Here is a 22,358-nt window from a genome sequence, read left to right on the forward strand (position 1 = left end):
GCACACAGTGAGTCCATGCAACTTCTTATGTAGCAAAATTTGAAATGGTGTTTTTTACTTTCTATAGAATTAGAGACAGAGCTACAAAATGGTATATCATACACTGCATTTGAGGATCAATGGGGAAGTAATTCTGCATTGAAAGTTGATCAACTTTGAGAATATGGCCTTTGAATGTATTGGTATCTAGTGAAGAGCTCCTCTTTGTCTACACCCATTCACTATCGTTCACACCCTATTAAGCATTAGCCCAACCCATCTCGTTTCGCTCCCGGAGCGCACACTTATTGCTCAGGTCGAGGATTTCTTTACCTATGGATAACATGAAAACAGCCTATCCAGCCCTGCTGGCAACAATTTCATTACGCTTTTTTGCAGACGTTTACTGACACCGGCCATATTCAATGGGGGTTGTACACACGTCACGTTAGCTAACGAGCCAGCCAGCTAATGTTAGCTAGTTAAACAACAATGAGCACATTGCCAACAATGCCACAGTGATGAGAGCTAACCAACCAGGTTCAATGTTAGCTAGCTAATATTAGGCTCTAACTAGAAAAGCAAACGGCTTTTATTCCCTAGCTGAATAAAGTCAGCTAGGGAGCCAGCCAGCTAATGTTAGCTGGCTAGCTATCAGTACACTTTAGCTTAAAAACCTCTTAGCACTAGGGATCACATTTTTTTTTTTTTTCAAATAACGTACCCAACGTAAATGGAAATTTTCTCTGGCCCAGATCGTAGAATATGCATATAATTTACAGATTAGGTAAACACTCCAAAGTTTCCAAAACTGTCAAAATATTGTCTGTGAGAAAAAAGAAAAAAAATTCTGCAACCGAAATTCTGAGATAAATTCACCCGGAAGTGATATTTAAAAAATAATAATCTTTGTTTCCTTTCCCCTCTAACCTCCATTTAAAGGGGTATCAACCAGATTATTTTTCCAATGGCTTCCTCAGGCTGTGACCAGGCGTTAGACATAGTTTCAGGCTTTTATTTTGAAAAATGAACGAGATTTTTCAGAAGTAGTCAGGTGTACTCTGAATATTTCCTGCGCGCCAGAGGGGAGCTCTCCATTTTCCTTTTGTCTCTTAATGAATAGGTTATGCTCCGGTTGAAATATTATCGATTATGTTTGTTAAAGACAACCTGAGGTTTGATTATAAAAAACATTTGGAATGTTTCTACGACCATTTCGGATACTTTTGGGGATTTGTCGAACGGAACCCGGCTTTTGTTTTCTCAAAATATTGCGCAAACCAAATGGCGTTTTTTTGTGATAAAAGTAATATTTATCGAACAAAAAGAAGATTTGTTGTGTAACTGGGAGTCTCGTGAGTGGAAACGTCCGAAGATTATCTAAGGTAAGCGATTAATTTTATTGCTTATCACACTGTCACGTTCTGACCATAGTTCTTTTGTATTTTCTTTGTTTTAGTGTGGTCAGGGCGTGAGTTGGGTGGGTATTATCTATGTTTTCTGTTTCTATGTGGGGTTTCTCGTTTGGCCTGATATGGTTCTCAATCAGAGGCAGGTGTTAGTCATTGTCTCTGATTGGGAACCATATTTAGGTAGCCTGTGTTCTATTGTGTTTTGTGGGTGGTTGTTTTCAGTCTTTGTGTGTCTGCACCAGATAGAACTGTTTCGGTTTTCACTTTTGTTGTTTTGTAATTTGTAGTGTTCAGTTTTTGATTATCATTAAATTAAGATGAACACTAACCACGCTGCGCTTTGGTCCTCTCCTTCTTCCACCGACGAAAGCCGTTACACACACTTTTGTGACCATGCTAATTTGGGGTTAGCTGATGTAGCATTGAAAGCTACACTCACAAAAGCTTGGATTTCTTTCGCTGTAAAATATATTTTCAAAATCTGACACCATAGGTGGATTAACAACAAGCTACGCTGTGTTTTGGTATATTTCACTTGTGATTGCATGATTATAAATATTTTTAGGAATATTTTTGAATTTGGCGCCCTGCAATTCAGCGGTTGTTTAGGAAAGTGAACCCGTATTCGGTATCCGTAGATCAGAGAAGTTAAGACAGGTAGCTAGCTAGCTAGGTAAACCACTTTTAAGATCACACACGTCACGTAACGTTAGCTAACGAGCCAGCCAGGTAATGTTAGCTAGTTAAACAGCACCAATGTCGTTGCTACCCTGCATGAATACAGCCCTGGGATACAAATAATAACGTCACCTAGGGAGCCAGCCAGCTAACGTTAGCTACCTAGCTAACAGTACACTTTAGTTTGAAATGAAACCACTGTCAAATTAGAAACTTGTAATATCTGAAAATGTAGCTAGCTAACACTGGACTATTTTACCTGTATACATCATCATGCATGATGGACGCGTCTCCCTGTCAGGAATGCCATACCACGATTGTCCTTAGTAATCCGGAGACAGGTGTTTTCTCCATCTCTTCAGCTATCATTCTCTAATTCAGTGGTTCCCAAACTTTTTTACAGTCCAGTACCTCTTCAAACAGTCAACCTCCAGCTGCATACCCCCTCTAAAACCAGGGTCAACGCACTCTCAAATGTTGTTTTTTGCCATCATTGTAAACCTGCCACACACACACTATACAAAACATTTATTAAACATAAGAATGAGTGAGTTTTTGTCACAACCTGGCTCGTGGGAAGTGACAAAGATCTCTTATAGGACCAGGGCACAAATAATAATATAAATATATTACATATAAAACCTTATTTGTTCATCAAAAATTGTGAATAACTCACCACAGGTTAATGAGAAGGGTGTGCTTGAAAGGATGCACATAACTCTGCAATGTTGGGTTGTATTGGAGAGAATCTCAGTCTTAAATCATTTCCCACACACAGTCTGCGCCTGTATTTAGTTTTCATGCTGGTGAGGGCCGAGAATCCACTCTCACATAGGTATGTGGTTGCAAAGGGCATCAATGTCTTAAACTTGCCAAGGCAGGATACTCTGAGCGCAGCCCTATCCGATTTGGCAGTGGCTTCTAATTCAATTACATTTTCACAGAACTGCTTGTTGCAATTTCGATGAGGCTCTCTTGTTCAGATATCGGTAACAGGACTGGAGGAATAATGAATCCAGTTGTTTGTGTCGTCCGTTTCAGGAAAATACCTGCGTAATTGCGCACCCAGCTCACTCAGGTGCTCGCTAAATCACATTTGACATTGTCTGTAAGCTTGAGTTCATTTGCACACAAAAAATCATACAATGATGGAAAAATCTGTGTGCTGTCAATGTTAATACAGAGAGAGAAGAGCTCCAACTTCTTAATCATAGCCTCAATTTTGTCCAGCACATTGAAAATAGTTGAGGAGAGTCCTTGTAATCCTAGATTCAGATAATTAATGCGAGAGAAAACATCACCCAGATAGGCCAGCCGTGTGAGAAACTCATCATCACTGTAACGCTCGTCTGATGAAGAAGAGGGAGTGGACCAAAACGCAGCGTCGTACGTGTTCATGATTTTTTATTTAACTCAGAACACTACGAACAAAAATAACAAAGCGACAAACGAACAGTTCTGTAAGGTAACCAAACTAAACAGAAAACAACTACCCACAAACACAGGTGGGAAAAAGCTACCTAAGTATGATTCTCATTCAGAGACAACGATAGACAGCTGCCTCTGATTGAGAACCACACCCGGAAAAACACAAAGAAACTAGAATGCCCACCCTAGTCACACCCTGGCCTAACCAAAATAGAGAATAAAAGCCTCTCTATGGCCAGGGCGTGACAATCACGCAAGTGGTCAGACAATTGAAAATTATGTCCAGTAAAGAAAACTTTAAGCTCGTCTCTCAATTCAAAAAAAATTGTCAATACTTTGCCCCTTGACAACCAGCCAACTTCTGAATGTTGTAAAAGCGTTACATGGTCGCTGCCCATATCATTGCATAATGCAGAAAATACACGAGAGTTCAGGGGCCTTACTTTAACAAAGTTAACCATTTTCACTGACTTCTTCAACCTGTCAGGCATTCCCTTGGCAGCAAGAATCTCTCAGTGGATGCTGCAGTGTACCCAAGTAGCGTCGGGAGCAACTGCTTGTATGCGCGTTACCACTTTGTGTCATCAGTACAGATACCAACACATCTTGACTACCAAAGTCCATTTGATGTCACAAAGATGTCCAGTACTTTAAAAATATCCTCTCCTGTTGTCCTGGTTTCCAGTGGTTCGCAGAAGAGGATGTCTTCCTTAATTGACTCAGCATAAACGTAACAAACATAGACCAGGAGCTGTGCCAGGCCCACCACGTATGTTGACTCATCCAGCTGTAACGCATAGAATTCACTGGCTTGTATGCGAAGCAGTAATTGTTTCAAAACATCTCCTGCCATGTCAATGATGCGTCGTGAAACAGTGTTGTTTGATGAAGGCATTTTCTGTATAGTTTTTTTGGCTTTTTCCCCCAGCATTGTCCCAGCATTATCCACGGCAGCAGGAAGAATTGAGTCCTCCACAATAGTATGGGGCTTGCCTGTCCTAGCCACTCGGTAGCTCACCATATAAGACGCTGCTAGACCCTTCTTATTAATGGTATCTGTTGCTTTTATACATGTCTTACTACTCAAAAGTCGTCATAATTCTCGCCCCAAAAAACTCCCGTGGCTTATTTTTCAAGTTGGCATGTTTAGTTTCTAAATGTCTGCGCAAGAGTGAAGGTTTCCCGCGAGAGAGTAAAGGTTAATGTGATTGGATGTTATTTACTTGTATTTGACATTGTGTTGTTATTTCACTGAACACTAGATGGTTTCATTTAAATTTTTGCAGTGAAACGAGGCTACTGAGACGAGAAAAAAACATCACCCAAATGTATAGCCCTGTTGAAAAATCTAAATGGACTGTTTGAAAATGTGAATCACATGTGAATCGCATCTCCACTACACAATAAAACATTTTTAAAGCCGCGTTCAATCGGATTACCAACACAGACTGACAAGCTCAAATAGATAGGAGCCTCTGAACTCATCTCTCAGCATGTCCAGCCCACTCATTAACTCCGCCAATCATGGCTAGTGGGAAGGTTGATGTATTTTTCTGTGGCTTAAACAACAAGGCTCGTAATTAAACAATTTTATTCGTATTTACAGATGGCATACAAGTTTGTTATTAAGGCACATGAAAGTTCACATATTTGAGAAGGCATTTCTTAAAAAAAAAACGGATTTTGATAAAAAGTCATTTTTTGCGTTCAAACGACTCTCCTGTGAAGTCATGACTTGCCAAATGCCCCTATTTTTTTTTTTAGAATCGGGTCACATTTTTACTCCTGAACTTATTTAGGCTTGCCATAACAAATAGGTTGAATACTTACAGACTCAAGATTTCAGCTTTTCATTTTTAATTATATAAATTTCAAAAAACATAATTCCACTTTGACTTTACGGGGTATTGTGTGTGTAGGCCAGTGACACAAAAACTAAATTTAATACATTTTACATTCAGGCTGTTAAACAACAAAATGTGGAAAAAGTTGAGAGGTGTGAATACCTTCTGAAGGCACTGTATTTGGTAGCTCAATTCATACACAGCGAGGCAAATTCCTGCTTAGAAATATCATCAACAACAAAAAAATCTGCCAATACTGCCGCTATTGGCTCTTCCCAACGTGGGCATGCCTCAAGGGAGGTCGCAAATTAATATCAGTCTTGAATCCTGCTGTTGCTGTTTCTGTAAGCAGGAAGTCACCCCGCGGTGTATGCTGAAGTAATAATGCTGAGTCTACCTTTAACAGCGTTCAGTGAATCACAATTCTGACCAGTGGAGGCTCCTCAGAGGAGGGAGAGGACCATCCTCTCAGTGAATTAAATAAAAATAAAAATTGTAAAACATTAAAAAAGTTATCCTTTTTTAGATAAAACTAAATATAATCATGTCACCAAATAATTGATTAAAACACACTATTTTGCAATGAAGGTCTACAGTAGCCTCAGCAGCACTCTGTATGGTAGCACCATGCTGTAGCCGATGGACAGCTTTCGTCCTCCTCTGGGAACATTGACTTCAATACAAAACCTACGAGGCTCATGGTTCTCACCTCCTTCCATAGACTTACTTACTTACACAATAATTATGACAACTTCTGGAGGACTTCCTCCAACCTATCAGAGCTCTTGCAGCATGAACTGATTGTTGTTCACCCAATGAAAGGATCAGAGAATGAATCTAGTACTGAAAGCATAAGCTATAGCTAGCTAGCACTACAGTGTATACAATGTGGTGAGTAGTTGACTGAAAGAGAGAGAAAGACAATAGTTGAACAGTTTTGAACAAACTAATTTCTTCCTAAATGAAGCAGATGCAAGAGAGATAGAGATGTTTTAATTTTTTTCACTTTCAGTTTCACTTACTTGGCTAGCAAATGCAGCTAACTAGTTTAGCCTACTCAAACACCCTGCTCAAACAGAGGGATGCTATGTTAGCTAGTTGGCTATGACTATTCAATACAACACTGGAACTCTTCCAAGATAAGCTTTCTCTTTACAAATGTATTGCCACCGGGGCCCGCCACTGTAAGTGTTAAACTGCTTACTGACTGCACATTAATGTTACTGCATGATTGTAGCAGGTTTACTAACTCGTTCGTTCTATTATCTATGCTGACTATGATGTTACTTTAGCTAATATGGTGACAACGATGTAGGCTGTGTGTAGCGGTTATGATATGGTTTGGCGTGTAATTTGTTTTCCCCCTGGTCACATACACCTGTTGTGTTGTGCATTGAAGTCCACAAGTGACAGGAAAATGTGAGAGGAGGAGATGCATAGATGCGAGAAGGAATACACCGTGGCTGTTAATTGTGTTTACGCGTGATCAGGGTTGTATTCATTCTGCCGATTCTGTTGAAAAAACATTTCTTAAACGGAACAAAACGGTAATATATACCAGAATTTGTCCAATCGAAACTCCCTTTTGCAACTGTTGGACTAATGATTACACAGTCAGGAGAGTGCAAGGCAGTATTAAGTGTATCACTGTCTGTCTATGTGTCACTGTCACCTAAAATTTTTCTCTCAACCAGTGTGCACCAACTTTGTAAACTTTCATTCATAGGCTAGGTTGTAGCAACCTCATGATGGGTATAGGGAAAATTTGAGTATCATGTAGTAACCTAAACATATCGCTGTTACATTGAACTGGGTGATTGGAATATGAATAGCAGTCATCCAATATGCTGTAATATAAATAAAATAAATACAAATTAACAGCACTGACCGCCACTGATTCTGACTGACATTAACAGACAGTGCTGTGCTACAGTACAAGGTCTGATCAACTCAAACACATACTGTGGCCATTCTATAACTCGCTAATCAAATTTAGAAGATCAGGCTGTGCAGCTTGGACAAACTGAGATGTATTCAAAAGGGGACCATTGCGCTCTCCCAGAAGCTTGGCTGGTGCGTAAAACCCGTGATTCAGACAAACCAAATGTGTGATGGGTCCGTACTCAAAAATATATTTCATAAAGATTTCTTAATTTTGTGTTTTTTTATTATTTTCATTACATCAGGGATAGTGTACATAGACGTTTCAGCTTTGCAGCAGAAAGATAGAGAAAAGAGGCATTCATAAAAGGATGTAGATCATATACCTCATGTAGCAAACAAAATAAGGAAATGTTATAACTTTGTATGCCCTCAGACTTCTAGAACCTATGCGATAAAGTAATGTATAACTTGCACTACGAAATAACTTATTTCTATGTTAGTGTTCTTGCAATAAGATTTATTTGGAAAAACATCTCGTGGCTTGAATGTGCCTTTGAGAACATAAATCCACTTTCCGACATGAAGATATTACCTCGCCAGCTGCGAGACACTTTAGACAACAACATAATTATATTAATGAATTGCGTTGCGCCAAGATTGAAAAAGATGATTGCGACAACAAATTACTCCAAAGAGAAGTAGTGTGGATTTTTTATTGTTTTATTTGACTAGGCAAGTCAGTTAAGAACAAATTCTTAATTACAATGACGGCCTAGGAACAGTGGGTTAACTGCCTTGTTCAGGGGCAGAACAACAGATTTTTACCTTGGGGATTTGATCTAGCAAACTTTTGGTTACTGGCCCATCGCTCTAACCACTTGGGTTAGCTGCCCAAGGATACAGTGCCTTCAGAAAGTATTCAGACCCCTTGACTTTTCCCACATTTTGTTATGCTACATCCTTATTCTAAAATGTTTCCTCGTCAATCTATACACAATACCACAAAGCAAAAACAGGTTTTTAGATTTTTTTGCTAATTTACACTACCATTCAAAAGTTTGGGGTCACTTAGAAATGTCCTTGTTTTTTAAAGAAAATCACATTTTTGTCCATTAAAATAACATCAAATTGATCAGAAATACAGTGTAGACATTGTTAATGTTGTAAATGACTATTGTAGCTGGAAAGGCAGTTTTTTTATGGAATATCTACATATGGTAGGCGTACAGAGGCCCATTATCAGCATCCATCACTCCTGTGTCCAATGGCACGTTGTGTTAGCTAATCATTTTAAAAGGCTAATTGATCATTAGAAAACCTCTGTCCCTCGACACAATCATGTCTTGGAGCTCTACGGACAATTCCTTCTACCTCATGGCTTGGTTTTTGCTCTGACATGCACTGTCAACTGTGGGACCTTATTTAGACAGGTGTGTGCCTTTCCAAATCATGTCCAATCAATTGAATTTTCCACAGGTGGACTCCAATCAAGTTGTAGAAACATCTTAAGGATGATCAATGGAAATAGGATGCACCTGAGCTCAATTTCGAGTCTCATAGCAAAGGGTCTGAATAGTTAGGTAAATAAGGTATTTCGTTTGTAATACATTTGCAAACACTTTTCACTTTGTCATTATGGGGTATTGTGTGCAGATTGCTGAGAAAAAAACATATCTTTAATCAATTTTATGCTGTAACGTAACAAAATGTGGAAAAAGTCAAGGGGTCTGACTAATTTCTGAAGGAACTGTATATAAATGTAATTCTGTATCCCCACACGGATTAAACAAAGAATTAGATTTCACCTCATTCTTTTTGGCCAAATTTAGACTGTTAGACGAGAACACTGTCCATATAAAATGTTGCATATAATTTATGAGTTAGCCCCACATATTTATGAACATCTGAGCCTAATGTCCTTTGTGGTAAGCTATCTCATGAATTGATATAATGTATCCAAGTGAGCAGACACCTACTGTAAGGCAACTGATTCATGAATGGTTCACGCCTGATGCCCTCAATTGCCCTTCGTGCTCACCTGTGTTCCCTACAAATGCTGTTTTTAATTAAAAAGATTTGTACCTACACACTGAAGAAGACTGCAAAACCTAAATGTCTATGCACGCTATCCCTGATGCAGTGAAAATAATAAAAATAATTTTTAAAATGAAGTAAGCTTTTTGAAACATCTTTTTGAGTGCAGACCCATCACACCTTTCGTCAAACTGAGATGTATACTGTTACGTCAGGTGTTAAATAGCGTTGTCCGAGCTGGTGGTGCCAGTCAGTGTGTGATGAAAAGTAAGCATTTCACTGTTAGTCTACACTTGTTGTTTACAAAGCATGTGACAAATAACATTTGATTTGATTTTGATTTGATTTACTGTCATTGCTGTGTGTCACATGGACCAGTTCTGCTCCCCCCTCCTCGTGGGTTTATCAGACTGCTGAGTGCAGGGTGTTAGTAATCACACACACACACACACATAATCCTCCACAGAAGGGAAGGTCAGAGATGCAACACAGCCTTTTTTACAGCAAATGAGGTTAATCACGCTCCAGAGGCTCCAGTTAATAACCCCCATAAAGGCTGTTAAGAATCTGAATATCAGATCGAGGTTTACTTCATAATGGACTACAGTAGTTGACACATAAGTAAAGGGAGGTAGGCTACTAGGTAAAATCACACATAGTAAGTAAATAGCCTTGTCTGAGCTAGAACGCCGCATAGGCCAGAAGCCCATCTCCTGTTTCTGTAGCGTAAGGCAGCTTGATGTGCACCCTCTGGACATGACGCTAGTCTAGACTGCAGTTTTTTTAAATCTTACCTATATATCTCCTACCATTAGAATGCATTGACTTGACGTCTTACCAAGGTAAAATTGTATTAGTGCACTGGCAGATAATTTTGCTTATTTTAACCCCCAAAAAAGCTTGGTACAAGTGGGGTAAGATAAATGATCTTATTTCAAGTTATTTATCTTAATAAGACATCATACCAAGACAAATTGTGTTAGTGCACTGGCAGATAATTGTTCTTACTTTAACCTAAAAAAGTCTTGAAACAAGTCAGAATATCTTAAAACAATACAAATTATCTTGATGCATTTCTGGGTAAGCTAAATTAATCAAAACAAGTAAATGCATTTTCTTGGTGATCAACTCACAAGTAATTTTAACTTAATTATCTCAATACAATAACATTTACATTCTTTGCAGTGTATCACGAGGCCTAACCCTAATAATATGTTGTTTCATCATTTTCATTGAGGGCATATTGAAAAATAAGATTGCTTATGAACCATATATTGATATATTGCATAAGCCATGATATATGTGAAACTATGTGCACTGGGCTATTTTGCACACTCAAAAATAAGAGTTTAAAATATTTAAATTCAGGTCCATAGAAACCATCCTTCTACGCAAGGCATCTATCATTAAAACAACCAGTTACATCCCTTGGCTCATAGAAAGTTGTCAAAATCATAGCCATACATTTTCAATGTGTAGGATCCATTGATAATCAAGTTTATGAGACGCACTAAAAAAACAACCAACCCTTCACCCCCCTCCCAAAGGATCCGGGCAGCCCTGCCTAGTCCTCCCCTCCAGCGTCAGTAGCTGTCTGATCTACCTGACCACTGCCAGGGCTCACCGCAGGGAATGTCACATGTGTGACTAGGTTTGCAAAGATTCCATTAATTTACTAAAGTTACCGGAATCTTCAGTAATTTTGATAATTAACAAAAAATCTATAGCAATCTATCGTAACTTAGGTTATTTATAGTAAATAACTTCATATCTAGTATTAATTTATTATATCTGTATTCATATTGTCCATGTATTTCTAGTAGATAGACCATATGGTTCAAGAGAAAATAGCCAAATGAATGAAAAAAGCATCTTATCAACAATGGCATTATTTTTAATTACCTCTGCAACTCTTCCAACTATTGATTTTTTTCACAACTGCCACAAGTTTGATGGCAAAACATTGACAACAAATACATATTGACATGGTAAAATAAATACAAGTTTGTAAAAAAATATACACAATAAAGACAAAAGTATGTGGACACTCCTTCAAATTAGTGGATTCGGCTATTTCAGCCACACTGCTGACAGGTGCATAAAATCGAGGACACCACCATGCATCTCCATAGACAAACATTGGCAGTAGAATGGCCTTACTGAAGAGCCCATTGACTTTCAACTTGGCACCGTCATAGGATGCCACCCTTCCAACAAGTCAGTTCGTCAAATGTCTGCCCTGCTAGAAGTGCCCTGGTCAACTGTAAGTGCTGTTATTGTAAAGTGGAAACGTCTAGGAGCAACAACGGCTCAGCCATGAAGTGGTAGGCTACACAAGCTCACAGAACAGGACTGCCGAGTGCTGAAGCACATAGCGTGTAAAAATCGTCTGTCCTCGGTTGCAACACTCACTACTGAGTTCCAAACTAAGATCTAAGCCTAAGATCACAATGTGCAATGTCAAGTGTTGGCTGGAGTGATGGAAAGCTCGCCGCCATTGGACTCTGGAGCAGGGGAAACGCATTCTTTGGAGTGATGAATCACGCTTCACCATCTGGGAGTCCGACGGACGAATCTGGGTTTGGTGGATGCCTGGAGAACGCTACATAGTGCCAACTGTAAAGTTTGGTGTGGGAGAAATAATGGTCTGGGGCTATTTTTCATGGTTCAGGCTAAGCCCCTTAGTTCCAGTGAAGAAATATCTTAACGTTACAGCATACAATGACATTCTAGATAATTCTGTGCTTTCAACTTTGTGGAAACAGTTTGGGGAATGCCATTTTCTGTTTCAGCATGACAATGCCCCCATGCACAAAACAAGGTACATACAGAAATGGTTTTTCGAGATCGGTGTGGAAGAACTTGACTGGCCTGCACAGAGCCCTGACCTCAAACCCATCGACCACCTTTGGGATGAATTGGAACGCCGACTGCGAGCCAGGCCGAATCGCCCAACATCAGTGCCCGACCTCACTAATGCTCTTGTGTCTGAATGGGAGAAAGTCCCCACAGTAACGTTCAAACATCTAGTGGAAAGCCTTCCCAGAAGAGTGGAGGCTATTATAGCAGCAAAGGGGTGACCAACTCCATATTAATGCCCATGATTTTGGATTGAGATGTTCGATGAGCAGGTGTCCACATACCTTTGTCATGTAGTGTATATATTAAGATTATTTCATGTTGAAGCCCTTATATTAAACACCATTGATGCCAAGAAGGAAGAGAGTGGGAGGAATCCCTATTGGTTAAGACGAGCCAAGCACACATACTTACTCTATTATCCTATACCATCACAGTGAGGAGAAATATAAGGAGGAGTATCTTTAAATAGAACAAACCATTTGGGGCCACTTTTAAGACTATAAAATCACCTGGGAGCATGAAGAGCAGTGCAGAGTTTTCCTTTTTATTTTTCACTTTTAAAACTATCAATATCTTGGAGCACTCCCACATACTATGCTTTTAGATCCCAGGAGAGAACCCTGGGGGCAATGGGATTCAAGGGAACAATGTCTACTTTGAGTTTATATAATTTGAAACTGTTCACGAAGAGTCAATAGCCTATTCCGTAGATAAATCATTTTCATTCATCTTTAGTAGTAGTAACTTTGGTCATATAAAAAGACACAAATAGGTGACATGCTTTCCTACCACATTCTTGCTGTATAGACAACATGTAGGCACATCTCCCTGTAGGCAACATATTAGATTAGCATAATGAGCAATGCTTTCGTGCTTGGTTAGTCAATACTGTGTTTAGCGCTCAGGCGTTTCTAGCCAGCCATATTTCCAGCCCAATGGAGGAACTTCTGCAGCAGAAGGTGTAAGGAATTCGCTGTTACATTTGTAAACACAGAAAGTCCTATTCAATAAAATCCTGTGCCTCTTTATTCATTTAAGCAAATAATATTAATTCAATCAATAAAAATCAAAGTGTCACTGTGTAAAGAAAACTTTCAGCTGACGTTTGAGGTCCAAAATGGCTCATTTCCAATCTACAAGCAACATAGATGAGCAGATTACTGTAGCTACTACACTATTTATGTTTCCTGTTGCATTTAACATACAGCAACACATGGTGGTATTATTACACCTTCAGATGTTCAAATCAACTGCACCTCATGCACAATATACTCTCCTAAACACAGACACACATACACACACTGTAACACACATAGTGATACAATCCAATGTTAGAATTAGGAAGGCTAAATTGTTGTGGCTATCCTCTAGTATCATGTTTCAAAACATAACCAGATTGAAAACACTGAATAGTAATAACACGATAATTGAATCTCAATATGGAACGCTGAATCTCAAAATTCTCAGAATTGTTTCAATGATATTTCAGCCTGATTAAACCAGTTTTTATATAAAGATAATGAATGGCATTTTAAAGCGAGGCAGAGAACTGTTGTGGGTTGTGGGACTCGATCTCTAGCTCTCTACAGTAGCTGTGATATCATTGACCTGACCAATCATTCTAAAGGCTTCTAATTTCTGCATCTTCAAAAGCAATGCTCTGTTCAAACGTATTATCGTTCAACTGTGAAGTCAATCCTCAACATTATCCTTAATACCTAATTAACATTGTTTCAGTGGGAAATAAATAAATGTTTAGTGATTAGAAGCACAATTCAGCATGAAATTGTATTCTAATTAGTAGGATCCCTCCCACTCTGTGTTCATTGAATCACCTGAAAGGCTTGTTCACTCCCATACTATTATTTTTCTAATGAAAGATTCTTCTGAATAGAAATGAATAAAACGCACATCTTCGGCCTCATTCTATCTGAACACTGCAGAATTCAGTATGAATCACTGGCTGTGAGGCTTTAATGAAGTGATGTTAGTTGATGTTCAGTTGATGTTGAGTTTGTGAGAGGGGGTAGCTAGTTCGTTAGAGGCATTTAACCAGCTGTGTGCTCTGAGTAACAAGGTGGGGCACTGTGCCACGGTGGATGTCACTTGGCTTTTGATACTTTCCGCTTCTCTTGTAACCGCTGTCGTAAACATTAACAGTAAAACATACTTGGCAAGAGGGATGTGCTTACATTAGCTCTGCTCTAATGTGGGCAGCCACAGGAACAAACTTCAAAGAATCTAGTGGTGATGAATGGTGCTATCTCATAAAGGCATATTAGCCAATTCATTCATGCACTGAATAGGACCAAGCATGTACTGTAGGCCTATGGCCACATAAAGGTCATATACAAGCAAAATCACCCATTGCAAGGGTTATTATAGCATTGTCTCTTTGAAACAGGGTTGACAGTTCTGGTACAACTAATGGCTTGTAATTCATACATATTTTACTTGTGTTAGGCAATGAGAAAGTGTGTGTGTGTGGGTGTGAGTGTGTCAGTGGCGTAGCCAGAAATTCGTTGGTGGGTAGGCCTGCAGAAATTTCTGCAATTTTCCACATTTTGCCATTGGGGCAAAGAGAACATTTAGCAATTGTATAACTAATCTCATGCTATTCTACACATTTTGCCATGAAGCTGATAGAAAATGTTGCTGTTTTAAGGCAAATTTCCTGCAATTCTACACATTTTGCCATGGGGCAGAGAGGAAAATTTGCAGATTTATAGCTCATCTCATGCTATTCCACACATTTTGCCATGAGGCTGAGAAAAAATATAGCATTTTTAAAGCTAAAATACAGATGTGTTTAGTTTGCTAAATTAACAAATTCAATAGGCAGTGACATGGCGAGAACTTGAGACTATAAGGTTCTATCTGCATTTGTGTAAAATAAAATTGGGGGATATAGTACTACATAGTCCTCTAAATACCCCAATTCATGTTGTTAAATTCAAAAGAATGCAAGATAAAAATTCCTGACACCATTCAAACCAATAAGGGTTCAGAACATTTAAAGCCAATTACATCAGAATCATCTTTTTGCAGATAGAACCTTATAGTCCCAAGCTCTCATTTTGGTGCATATAGCCATAGAAGCACAGTGACATATGCCTCAATGCGGTCATATTTGTGACTTATTATGGGTGTGGCTTTCAGTTAGTTATTTTTGACATTCCAGTTAATCTGTTCTGTTATATTCAATCAAATCTGACTAACCCAGTGCACTGCTTGCTATGAATTCTATCTGATGTTGTTTGCATGTTTAGGTAAAAAGACAAATAACGCCCCTTTTGGAACAATGACATGTAAAGAGCTTCTTTTTTTTCTCAATTTGATTGGGTAGTCCTGGCTCCCCAGTGGGTGTGCTTGGGCCCACCCGTGCTTACGCCGCCCCGGGCCCACCTGTGATTACGCCCCTGGTGTGTGTCAACCTATTTGCCAACAAAGGCTTGCAGTCATGTAGCGCAACAGCATGTACCTTTGGCGACCCCCAGCGTACGGTAAGTGAAAGATTTGCTCAATTTCTCTTCATAAAGTCTTCTGTTGAAGCTCACAAAATTAACTCACACATTTAAACATATTGAATGCACAATGTAAAAACCATTGTGCCAATAAACACACCATAGAACTATAGACACAATATTTATGTTTCCTGTGAACCCTACAATCGATACAGTAGCCTAATATTCAATTCCAGCAGACGCTCATAACTCTTGCCATGGCATAGATTATGAAGAGAGAGCGTTCGATATGGGCGTATGCAAATATGAAACAATACTATTTTGTAGATGAAATAACACCCAGAGACATGTTCCACTTACCGTGAAATTTATATAAAGCTAATTACATAAGGTAGAGACTAAATTATTCTTACCTGCGTGCAATAGACCGTTTTATCCACATTTTCTCAACAGCAAGTCAGTTTCCAGGTTTCCTCACATTTAGATGGTTTCCACAAAAGTCTATAGTGTCTAATACACTCAAGTGATGAACCTTACTCCAAATGTCATTAATGCAAACATTCTAAGGCTATATCCTTCAATATTGCGCACATACAATTACTCCAGATATGATGTAAATCCTGCTATTACACCACCAAAGGCGAGACGATGCAAATATATTGGACTTTGCTTGTTTATTTTTACTTGGCAATTATCTTTCCTTCAATGTGATAAGGTTGATAAGGACGCGCCGAGCCCGTGGACAGGTGGTCCGTCCACTGTCCGATTACCAGAAGGTGCCCGCTGACCACTTGTGACGGTCAAACTTTGTCTTTATATAAATCATCGAATTTACTCCACTGGACAGTCAAAAGGCTGTGAAAAAGAACACCGGAAAGACAAGGTGATTCGTCGGCGGCATCTGTGGATTCGGCGCTGAAAATGACCACGCACTTTTCTAAATTGCTGAGAGGCAGAGCATCGCAAAACATCGGGATAGATAGCCTACCCAGTTTGGACGGTTATAACAGTCAACCCTGAAAAGATGCACCGAAGAATTTCGACATGCAGACAGGTCACATTTGGCCAAAATTCCAGATTTCGTACATCTTTGAACAAATTCATGTAATAGGTTAAAAAAGAAAAAAGAAACAGGACACCAAGTGAGAAGACGAGTTATTTTGGACGAGTGGGTCTATGAGCGCGAGATGCTGCGCACGGTGAGCGGTATAGGGGAAAATAAGCACTTGTCATTTGAAGAGAGAGTGCAGTGTTATCACCCGGTGCTATATCTCCCTGCCTCTCCGTGCCTTTCACAGACTAACAATCTGCCAGTCCTGCTTCGGCTGACACACCTCTGACGTCATTTTAAAGTAAAATATATGATATTAGAGACCACACTGCAAACTCAACCCGTTGCTCTGGTCTTGCCCTCGGCTATCTGCACACCTGTATTGCAAGATGTTGGAGGTAGTCAACCTCCCATCACGTTAGACTCAACATACTGAGTATGACCACAGCCAGATACATTTACATTTACATAAGTGAAAACATTACATATGACAAGCTCAGCTCTTGCGTGACACAGAGAGAATGAGTGTGGTGCGCTTATTTTGCACCTTGGGGTGAATGTGTCAAACAGGTGCAGTCAGCTGTTGAAATCACACCTGCTATAGCCTACATGTATGTGATTTGGACACAGCAAACAATTTGTATTGTTTGAAGGTGAGCTATGAGTCATATTTGTATCATGAGTCTGAACATTTGCAGGCATGAATATAAATTCATGCAGATTTTCAAGAGTGAGAGAGCACTGCAAATACCAATGGCTGTCTAGAAAGCCAAGTTTAGTGCATGAGAAGTTGCTCTCTCTCTCTCTCTCTGTGGACTATCATTGGCAGAAAACCAAACTTCTCTCTACTCAACAGTGCATCAAATGTATTGCATATGTAATTGAAAAGTTGCAAGATGAGGACACCAGCATCACCTTTAATTGTATAAAATAGACTTGGTACAATACCCTTATTATTACGTTAGCGGGTACAGATGCACTGAACGAGTGGATTTGTCTGAGTAAACGCCAGTGGCTCCCTAGCAGATGGTTGTCATTTTTCTCTCTCTCTTCTCTCCCTCTCTCTCTCTCTCTCTCTCCACTCTAAAAATGATGGGTTAAAAGCAACCCAACTTGGGTTATAGCACAGAAAACACGCTGGGTTATTTTAAATAAATACTGCTTTGAATAACCCAATGTGTTGGGTTACTGGGATTACCCCCCAAAATCTTATTTTGATCCATCAGTGGGTTGCTTTACTTTCTTGCTGGATTATTGTTCATAGATCTTTTGACCCAGCAGTGGGTTATTTCTTGCTTGTTGGAGCTCTGAGTCCTAACTCGTAATCCCATGAGTGACTGGGCTATCACACTATCACATTGCTGCCTTTATTTCTCTCTCTTTATCTCTGGGATTTTATTTATTTCGATTTCTCTCTCCCCCTCTCTTTCTCTCTAGTTCTCTCTAACACATACAGTACATGTATTACACACACAGTGTGTTTGCATTGTGTGTGTGTGTGTGTTCGTGTGTGTGTGTGTTCGTCTGAGTGTGTGTGTATGTCAGAATGTCACACCCTGACCTTAGATATCGCTGTTTTTCTATATATTTTGGTTAGGTCAGGGTGTGACTGGGGTGGGTACGCTAGTTTTGTATGTCTAACGTTTTTGTATGTCTATGTTGGCCTGATATGGTTCCCAATCAGAGACAGCTGTTTATCGTTGTCTCTAATTGGGGATCATATTTAGGTTGCCATTTTCCTCGTTTGTGTTGTGGGATCTTGTCTACGTTGAGTTGCTTGAGTGCATACCAGTAGCGTCACGTTTCGTTTAGTTGTTTGTTGTTTTGTTAGGTGAGTTTTCTCTTTATTAAAATTATGTGGAACTCTACTCACGCTGCGCCTTGGTCTCATCTTTACGACAATCGTGACACAGAAAGAGAAAGTGTCTGACAGAGAAAGAGTGGGAGATAGAGAGAGAGAGCGTTCATGTGGAGAACGCTGTTGTTTTACCTCAGAGATAGTCACTGGTTGCTGTGCATCAGTCAGACTGTGGGTGGTTATGGTTCACATGGAAGAATCATAAACCCAAACGCTCCTGGTGAAACAGCTGTTGTGTAAGTCATTAACGCCCCGCAATGAGGACTAGAATTAAAGGGAGAGGGATTTGGGCAGTGCAGCCTGTCTGCGTAGCTCTTCAGTGCCTCAGAATGGAATTTCTGTGTTCCGTTTGTGCTTAATAAAATTGCTATCATTGGCCATGTCCCTGGAAGAGAATGGTATTTCATATAATACAGAATATCGACTCTGAATTGCAACACCTGAGCAATATGATATTCCATCATTGCCTTTGGAGCTAGGGGATTTAGTTGTAAAACTTTATGCATTTTGTTAAATGTTCCATAACTTCTCTAGGGCACATGTGCCAAGTACTAACCATATTAGAGCTTTCTCAAACAGGAGGCTGCCTTAGACCAGTGTGGATGAAAACGGATTTCCTTACTGTATGCTGCGATGTAAAACTAAAACTGCGATGTAAAACTAAATAAATCTAAAAGGAGTTATTCAGAGGGAGTTTTTTTCCTCATAGTCACAATGATGACCTTTTTGATGTATCTACTCATATATGCTTTTTCTTGTATATGGGACATTTTCCTGAATAATGCATTGGTGTTATATTTCACAGCTTTCTCATTAGAAGGGGAGGACAGAGAGAGCAGCAACTTTACCCTGCTATGTTTTATGTGTGATAATTGCTGGGAATGTAGAATACAATGCATCTCCATTCACTCTCTTGGCACAACTTGCCAAGTTTGTGCTTATAGCAACAAACAATGTTGAGCTAAGATTGTGTGTTCATTGTAAAAAAGGTATCCCATAGTATTACCAGTTTCATATCAGGTTATTGCAGTCTTGAGGTAGTCATAACTACATGTAACTTAATTGACAGTTAACAACAGGTATTTCTCTGCAACTATTGCATATTTTTGAGTACTTATTTCTTACATTCATGACTACAAATAGTTTCCATTTAACTATGCTAATGAGTGAATGGGACATGTAGATTATTATATATTTTTTGAAAAAAAAACAATTTTGAAACTCTCACTCTACAACAAGTTTTTTTCCTTTTTAATTATTGACCACACATGACCAACATGGACTGTACATCAAACCCAAAGGTAATTTATGTTGATTGAAGAAAGTTTAGGATAAAAATAATGATATACCCTAATGATTAACATCAGCAAATCTTTCAATTGGCAATGTTGAATTATTAACACATTTCATACAGCAGAACTCCCAACTTCAGTCATGCTCACTTTCAGTGGAACTTTTAATAATATTTTTTCTTTATACTTGGCAACAAAAAATTCACATGATTTACAGTATTTCAACAGTGAAATGATTGGATGCGGAAAACCCCCATGGACCTGTAATATCTGTGAGGGATGTGTGTCTACAGTGGCTTCAGAAAGTATAAATACCCCTTGACCTACAGTGGCTAGCGAAAGTATTCACCCCCTTGGCATTTTTCTGATTTTATTGCCTTACAACCTGGAACTAAAATAGATTTTTTTGGGGGGGTTGTATCATTTGATTTACACAAATGTACCACTTAAAAGATGCAAAATATTTTTCATTGTCAAACAAACAAGAAATAATACAAAAACACTGAAAAGTTGAGCGCGAATAACTATTCACACCCCCAAAGTCAATACTTTGTAGAGCCACCTTTTGCAGCAATTACAGCTGCACGTCTCTTTGGGTATGTCTCTATAACCTTTCACGAGCCTCTACCCCGGGTCCGGGATCACCCCCCACCCCCCCCACACACTGATTAGCATAGCTAGCATAGCTTCACAAGTAGATAGTAGCATCTAAATATCATTAAATCACAAGTCCAAGACACCAGATGAAAGATACAGATCTTGTGAATAAACCCATCATTTCTGTTTTTTAAAATGTTTTACAGGGAAGACACAATATGTAAATCTATTAGCTAACCACGTTAGCAAAAGACACCACTTTTTTTACTCCACCAGTTTTTTACTCCATCAGTAGCTATCACAAATTCGGCCAAATAAAGATATAAATAGCCACTAACCAATACAAAACCTCATCAGATGACAGTCTGATAACATATTTATGGTATAGGATAGGTTTTGTTAGAAAAAAGTGCATATTTCAGGTAGAAATCACAGTTTACAATTGCACCGACCATCACAACTCGACTAGAATTACTACAGAGAGCAACGTGTATGACCAATTTACTCATCATAAAACATTTCATAAAAATAGACAAAGCATAGCAATGGAAAGACCCAGATCTTGTGATTTCAGACAATATTTCAGATTTTCTAAGCGTTTTACAGCGAAAACACAATAAATCGATAAGTTAGCATACCACATGTGCAAACGTTACCAGAGCATCGATTCAAGCCAAAGAGAGCTATAACGTAATCATCGCCAAAATATATTAATTTTTTCACTAACCTTCTCAGAATTCTTCCGATGACACTCCTGTAACATCATTTTACAACATACATATAGAGTTTGTTCGAAAATGTGCATATTTAGCCATACAAAACCGTGGTTATACAATGAAAATAGTAGCAAATCAAGCCTCAAAATGTCGGACGTCATCTTTCAGAGTGATCTAGTTTAATCGAAAGCTAATCATATACTTGACTAAAAAATACAGGGTTGACAGGAATCGAAAGACAAATTAGTTCTTAATGCAACCGCTGATTTACATTTCTAAAATTATCCTTACTGTGCAATACAGGGTTCGCCAAGTGAAGCGATAACAAACAAAATGGCGGATTATGCGTTTAAAATATTTAGACAGAACAACGATTTATCATATTAAATATTTCTTACTATGAGGTGATTTTCCATCAGATTCTTGGGCAATGTATCCTTTCTTGGGTCTAATCTTCTTTTGGTCGATAGATGTCCTCTGTCCTTCGAAATGTCCACTAACATCGACCGAGACCCCGAAACGTGCCCAAAGCTTCAAAGTGCACGACAAAGAAATTCCTCAAAATCGCACTAAACGGATATAAATTGCTATAAAACGGTTCAAATTAACTACATTATGATGTTTTTAACAACTATAACGAGTAAAAACATGACCGGAGAAATGTTACTGGCTAAACAACCATTTGGAAGGAGGCAAGTCCGATGTCCATCTTGCGTAAGACGCGCGAAGGGAAAGAACGGTACTTCCACGTTTTGTTGTTTTATAGTGGCTCTGATTGTGCAATCGACTCCATTCAAAACGTCATGACGTACTGACACCCAGAGGAAGACGTAGGCAGTGTCGGTTTCTCCATAGCATTTACAGGCACCTTAAAACCGACCCCAGATCAGGGGTAAAAATTTCTGAAATCTGACTCCCTGTCAGGAAAAGTGCTGTAGAAGTAGTTCTGTACCACTCAGAGACAAAATTCCAACGGCTATAGAAACTAGAAAGTGTTTTCTATCCAATAATAACAATAATATGCATATTGTACGATCAAGAATTGAGCACGAGGCAGTTTAATTTGGAGACCAAAAAATGCTAATGCGGAACAGCACCCCCTATAGTTGCAAGAAGATAAGCTTGGCACATCTAGTCACTGGGATTTTGCCAATTCTTCAAGGCAAAACTGCTCCAGCTCCTTCAGTTTGGATGGGTTCCGCTGGTGTACAGCATTCTTTAAGTCATACCACAGATTCTCAATTGGATTGAGGTCCGGG

General features: G+C 39.1%; 1 protein-coding gene across 1 annotated transcript in view; it reads right to left on the minus strand.

Annotated features, from left to right (window-relative positions):
• The window catches only part of LOC139557323 (adherens junction-associated protein 1-like), a 75,701-nt gene extending 58,709 nt beyond the window's left edge, over window positions 1-16,992 (minus strand). Inside the window, exon 1 of the mRNA XM_071371981.1 lies at window positions 15,999-16,992. Within this exon, the coding sequence (XP_071228082.1) occupies window positions 15,999-16,027 (29 nt within the window). The 5' untranslated portion in view covers window positions 16,028-16,992. The remainder of the gene's footprint in view (window positions 1-15,998) is intronic.
• Between the last annotated feature and the right edge of the window lie 5,366 nt (window positions 16,993-22,358).

Source organism: Salvelinus alpinus, chromosome 28 (genome assembly GCF_045679555.1).
Source record: "Salvelinus alpinus chromosome 28, SLU_Salpinus.1, whole genome shotgun sequence".
NCBI lineage: Eukaryota > Metazoa > Chordata > Actinopteri > Salmoniformes > Salmonidae > Salvelinus > Salvelinus alpinus.